The sequence below is a fragment of the Otolemur garnettii genome, unplaced genomic scaffold (genome assembly GCF_000181295.1).
Source record: "Otolemur garnettii isolate 467f Iridium unplaced genomic scaffold, OtoGar3 scaffold00016, whole genome shotgun sequence".
NCBI classification, from domain to species: domain Eukaryota; kingdom Metazoa; phylum Chordata; class Mammalia; order Primates; family Galagidae; genus Otolemur; species Otolemur garnettii.
This window is the reverse complement of record NW_003852411.1, coordinates 14,504,656-14,511,407: the sequence shown is the minus strand read 5'-3', so window position 1 is coordinate 14,511,407 and position 6,752 is coordinate 14,504,656. Positions and strand designations below refer to the sequence as shown.

Sequence of the window (6,752 nt, the reverse complement as noted above, 5' to 3'; positions counted from 1 at the left end):
GGCAAGAAAATCACTTAAGCCCAAGAGTTAGAGGTTGCTGTAAGCTAAGATGCCACAGTACTGTACCGAGGGTGACATAGTGATACTCTGTCTCAAAAATAAATTATGTAATATCAAAAGAGAAGGAAATAAGATAATAAAAAAAATTAAATTTTAAAAAATTTTAGAAGAGGTTCAGCACCTGTAGCACAGTGGTTACAGTTCCAGCCACATTCACCAAGGGTGGCAGGTTCGAACCTGGCCCAGGACAGCTAAACAACAATGACAACTGCAACAAAAGATAGCCAGGTGTTGTGGTGGGCGCCTGTAGTCCCAGCTACTTGGGAGGCTAAGACAAGAAAATCACTTAAGCCCAAGAGTTTGAGGTTACTGTGAGCTGTGACGCCACAGAACTCTACTGAGGGCAATGTAGTAAGTTTCTGTCTAAAAAAAAAAAAAAAAATTTTAAAAGAGTTGCACAATGTGTTCAATAACTGCTAGCTAAATGAATGCCCAAATTACGCAAAACCATAAGTGATAAGAAACAAAGAGATGTTATCTTCGTCTGAAAATCATATTAACAACCAAAATAAACAAATGAGACTTAATTAAACTGAAAAGCTTCTGTACAGCTAAGGAGACAACAACCAAAGCAAACAGACAACCTATACAGTGGGAAAGGATATTTGCATAGTTTGAATCAGACAAAAGCTTAATAACCAAGATCTATAAAGAACGCAAATTAATCCACATGAAAAAAGCCAACAATCCCATATATCAATGGGGAAGAGAGATGAACAGAACCTTCTCTCAAGAATACATAAGAATGGCTAACAAACATATGAAAAAATGCTCATCATCCTTAATTATCAGAGAAATGCAAATCACAACCCCCCTGAGATACCATCTAAGCCCAGAGAGAATGGCCCACATCATAAAATCTCAAAACTGCAGGTGCTGGCATGGATGTGAAGAGAAAGTAACACTTTTCTACTGCTGGTGGGACTGTAAACTATTACAACCTTTTTGGAAGTATGGAGAAACCTCAAAGAACTCAAGCTAGACCTCCCATTTCATCCTGCAATCCCATTGCTGGGCATGTATCCAGAAGGAACAAAATCCTTTTATCATAAGGACACTTGCACGAGACTGTTTATCACAGCTCAATTTACAAACGCCAAAATGTGGAAACAGCCTAAATGCCCACCAACTCAGGAATGGATTAACAAGCTGTGGTACATGTATACCATGGAATACTATTCAGCCATTTAAAAAATGGAGACTTTACAGCATTTGTATTAGCCTGGATGGAAGTGGAGCACATTATTCTCAGTAAAGCATCACAAGAATGGAGAAGCAAGAATCCTATGTATTCTATTTTGATATAAGGACAATTAATGACATAGTGGGGGGTGCGGAAAGGGGAGAGAGAGAGAAGGAGGGAGAGGGTGGGGTCTCAGTGGGTGACACATCTTGTACCCTCAATGAATCCCCAACAATAAATAAAAAAAAATTAGCTTCCTAACTATATGATATAAGATAGAAACTCCTGTTTAGGCAGGATCTGTAATTCTCCTAACAGTTTTAGAGTTTTACTTTACCACATTCCTTCCTTCTCTCAAGAGAAATATATGTTTAAAATTCCAGTTAATTAAATTTTGTTTTACATTAAGCATATTATGATAAACTTCAAGATATGTCCACACATCCTGAAAATTTAATTTAAAGCAGATGTGTTGCTTCTTATTTAAATGCAGTTACAGTAAATGGGAACAGCTACATTATCTACTAAGATAACCAATTTAGGATTACCAAATGAATAAAAATCCCTATTATAAGAAGCATTCTTCTAATTATGTCTTTATTTTAAGGAAAAAATTATCTACCCTAGCATAGTTTCCACTAGTCTACAAAATACCAAAACTTTGTTAAAATAAAAAGAATTGCCAAAAAGTATTGTTAATATCCATTTTTATTAGTGTCTATACTGAACACTACTCAATCCACACTGTTTTTTGCCAGGGGTAACAATTACAGTGTTTTGTAACTATTACTCTATTTAATGACTATCAATCAGGTACATTACATTCTTTTTAGATAGAAGAATCTTCCTTTTTTTGAAATTATAAGAAGAAGCCAGGCATAGGGGCTCACTTCTGTGATCCCAGCTTATTGGGAGGCTGAGGCAGGAGGATTGCTTGAGGCCAGGAGTTTGAGAAAGCCTGGGCAACATAGTGAGAACCCCCACCCCCCAAAAAAGAGAAAGAGAAACTCAGCAGAAAGAACTTTTGATCAACAATCAAGTCAGATATAGTATTAGGCAGACACTAAAGCCAACTCTTAAGTTCTATCAAGACAAAAACAGTAAATGCCATACAGTAACACCTTGCTTTGTGAAACTTATTAAAATTTAAGGTTTATAAACTAGTAATTTCACGAAATATCTATTACATACACAGTACTGTGCTGGGCTTCAGAGTATAATGATTAGAAATCACTAATATGCCATTTGTACATAATATAAAAAACTATCTATCCTTCCCTCCAAATTTGCTCTTCCCACAGAATTCTTCACACTCAGTTTATGACAATTTTATCTTTTCAGATGCTAAGGCCAAAAACCTTGGGTTCATTCATGATTTCTTTCTTGTCACATAACCACATCTAATCTGTTCCGAAATTCTACTGGCACTTCCTTCAAAAATATATGCAGAGTCTATCTGTTTCTCAGCTACCCTCTCCACTACCACCACCCTGTCACACCATCATCTCTCAGCTGGATTACTTCCCTAGACCACTAACTGGATATTCTCAACATGCCAGCTAGCTTTTAAAGTAGCGGTTCTCAACCTGTGGGTCGCAACCCCTTCGGGGGTCGAATGACCCTTTCACAGGGGTCACGTAAATACACTCTGCATATCAGACATTTACATTACGATTCATAATAGTAGCAAAATTACAGTTATGAAGTAGCAATGAAAATAATTTTATAGTTGGGGGTCGCCACGGCATGAGGAACTGTATTAACGGATCGTGGCATTAGAAAGGTTGAGAACCACTGTTTTAAAGCAAATGTCAGACTGTGTGACTCCTTTGTTCAAAACTCTTCAATGGCTCCCTATTTTAAAGTAAAAGCCCAAATCCCTCGAGGGCCTTCAAGGTCCTTCATAATTTGCCTTGCCCAGCTCATTTCCTCCTCCTACTCGGCCTCTAGCTTACCGCATGCTTAGGGTTGACCATGGCAGGCACACTCCTGCCTCAGGCTTTGTACTGGCTGCCGTTCGGCTTCAAACGTTCTTCCCCATGACATTTCACTCAAATGTTATCCTTTCACCAAACATACTGTAGAATTTACTCATTTTCATATTCATGTTTATCATCTAAGTCTGCTCACTAAAATGTAGGTTTTATGAGGGCAAGAACTGCCTGCTTTGTTCGGTGGGCAGTAAAGCCAGAGCAGTGCCTGTATCTAAAGAGGCTCTCAAAAAGTGTTTGTGGAAATGAATGAATCGTGCATACTGCCATACTCACAGAGGACGCTATGAGAAGACAGAATATAAAGCAAACTCTAGAATTAGGCAAGGCTTCAGACTTTAAGTTGAGTGAGGAGTTAAACTACATGAGCAGAAATTCTGCACTGATGACAGCTGTAGTAGTGACAGCCCTGTCAATGTGCAAGATTGTATGTATCACCTTGTTCATCTCTATTGAGAAGGAAGTCTGAGCCCAAAGGAGGATTGCTGAAGACAAGTCAGCATCTTAAAAATCATGTTATGTGACAAAAGAAGAAAACAGAATAAGACCTACAACATAATTTATTTAAATGTAAAGATATATGCAGGCCAAATAATACTATACACTTCTAAAACATACAAAGTGATAAATGTAATCTAAAAGCCATTTTTGAGGCCAAAGTTCTTTAAAAACAACTTGGAAATCCTTATTATTCTCTATTCCTTTTCCTCCCATCTCTGCTGTTACAGTCTTTTCAGTTGAGTCAAAAGATCTTATTTCCTTCCTTTCTTCTTTCTTCCTCCTCCTCTTTTGTTCTCACAGACCTGAAGGTCAATTTCCTGTACAATCTGTCTGCACAGGATATCCGCTTAAACGCCATCCTACCCAGGAGCACAAAACAAAAGGAAAACTTTTCCAAAGAAAAAAATCCTAACATTTTTCTGAGGCCAAGAATGAACATGTGTTGAATTATAAAGAGAATTAAATGGGACAAAACAAGCTAAGTGATAAAGACAAAACCAAAATGAAACAAAAGCCTATGGAAGAGCAAGTGAATGTCACAGCACTACCTAGTGGGTCTACTCTGTGCCGCCGTCCTCATCAGTTCAGACACACATGTCTGGATGATTCAGAGAGGTAATGCACACAACCGAATGCAAGTAGGCTGGCAATGTTCTATTTTTGAACAAAGTAAAGTGACTAGTGTATGTTAGATACCTTAGATAGCAAACTACCATTAATCACATCTATAGAGGTAGATCATGGGCTTAAGATAATGGGAGACTCTGATTTTCACTTGTGGTATGTAAAGGACCCAGGTAGCAAGTACAATCATGACATTTAAGAAAAGGCAATTTTATAATTCTTTTTCTAATGCTACATTTGCAGGATACCAAAAAAAAAAAAAAAAAAGGCAAAAAAGAAAAGGCAGTTTGCTTGGCTCAGCACCCATGGCTCAGTGGTTAGGGTGCTAGCCACATACACTGGGGCTAGCAGGTTCAAACCCAGCCTGGGCCTGCTAACAACAACAACAACAACAAATAGCTGGGTGTTGTGGCGGGCACTTGTAGTCCCAGCTACTAGGGAGGCTGAGGCAAGAGAATCGCTTAAGCCCAAGAGTTTGAGGTTGCTGTGAGACAAGAGAATCGCTTAAGCCCAAGAGTTTGAGGTTACTGTGAGCTGTGACACCACAGTACTCTACAGAGGACAACATAGTAAGACTCTGTCTCAAAAAAAAAAAAAGAAATAGCAGTTTGTAAATTATCATGATTAAACAAGTTAAAATCCTTAATAATAAAACTAAAACTCAAATTCAGAGAGATTTCCTAAGTGTAACATTTAATTTTATTAAAAACTTCTTGCCAATTAGTCATGTTCAATAACTTTTATCAGTTTAATTACAAATTTGTCAAGTAGTAAGTATTTGGAGAAGTTAATATACAAAATTTTTAGATTAGCCATTTTCAAGTATTTTATAAACAGAGTCACAGATGGAACTGGAACATATTCTCCTTAATAAAGTATCTCAAGAATGCAAGAAAAAGTATCCAATGTACTCAGTACTTTTATGAAACCAATTCATATTTATTCACACTTTCTTATGAAAGATAGATCACAACTATAACCCAGGATAAAGGAGAAAAATGGAGGGCGAGGGTTGATAGAGGGAGGGTAAACGGTGGGACCATATGAGCATATTGCAAGGGTACAAGTCAAACCTATCAAGTACAGAACATAAATGTCTTAACACAATAATCAAGGAAATGAGGCGAAAGCTATATTAATTAGTTTGATGTAAGCACTCCAAATTGTATTAAAAAATCAACACATTGTACCCCACATATACATAAACATATTCATGATCTATGTATATATGACTTAATAAAAGGAAAAAAACCACAGAATTCTACTTTATCTGACTGCATATTCTCTAAGAAGCTCATCACTTTTCTCTTTCAAAAACTATGCTAGATAGTTGGATAAATTATTCAACAGTCCTCAATATAGCTGAAATTCTTCACATAATCCATATCTATCTTATCACAAAGTATTATATTACTCATATTCTTCCATTTAAGTTATGAAATCCTATTATGAAATGCTAAGAAAAAGCACATAAACCTTCACTGACCAAGAATGAAGACAAAAATATTAAATAAAATTAATTTTTAAAAATCTCTATTCATACTTGAGTAATGTGGTTATCTCACCTCCCCAAACTGCCCACTCTGGACCCTACCTGTTAAGTTGGGTAGAGTAGATTCCAAGGCCTCACTGCACAGGCAGCACAGTGACCTGTCCTCATCTTGGCCATAACCATTCAGTGGAAGCAGAACTGTCCCAAGAACCATGCCTCTTCCCAGAAGCACAAAAGTTAAACTGTTCTATCTAAAGAGGAAGTCTTAGAATTCCATGCTCTGACAGGCAATACCACGCATGTGACATCAGTGGCCAGAGGAAACCAATTACAGGGTAGGTATTCACAACTCCCAAGGTGGGTGGAGAGTAACCCAAAGGAAAATGTTTAGTAATCGGCAAAAGACTAAGAATAAAGTTGCTTAAAAAACCCTGTGGATATTTTCAAAATATACAAAAATAAAATAAAACCCCACACATTCATGAGTAACACATATTGTAATAATAAAATGAGGGAGGGATCAGTATATAAACATGGGATCTCATTCCTAAGGAGATGACAAAGTAAGACAATGTAGAGAAAAGTTTCCTTGGAGAAAACTTGTTTACAGTTAAATATCAAATACACTTTTAAAGGAGAGGTAACGCCCAGCAAGACTCATCTTTTACATCACGAGGAAACGCCTAGCAAGACTCATCTTTTACATCACTTAAATAGTTTAAGAAACCACAAATCCAAAAGGAAAGAAATAGTTACAATCTGATTCATAAGTGTAGAAGCCAGGAATAACTGCTTTCACTTACACTTTATCTCTATAACTTAATAAAGGTAAAAAACATGGCACTTAGTGTTTAATAGTTCAAAAACTTTTGAATGTTAAAACTTTTAAAATTGGCTCAGC

At 36.9% G+C, this 6,752-nt stretch overlaps 1 protein-coding gene across 1 annotated transcript in view; it reads right to left on the bottom strand.

The window, feature by feature from the left end:
• Positions 1-6,092, bottom strand: part of ABL2 (ABL proto-oncogene 2, non-receptor tyrosine kinase) — a 41,414-nt gene extending 35,322 nt beyond the window's left edge. The window contains exon 1 of the mRNA XM_023510811.1: positions 5,954-6,092. Within this exon, the coding sequence (XP_023366579.1) occupies positions 5,954-6,065 (112 nt within the window). The 5' untranslated portion in view covers positions 6,066-6,092. The remainder of the gene's footprint in view (positions 1-5,953) is intronic.
• Between the last annotated feature and the right edge of the window lie 660 nt (positions 6,093-6,752).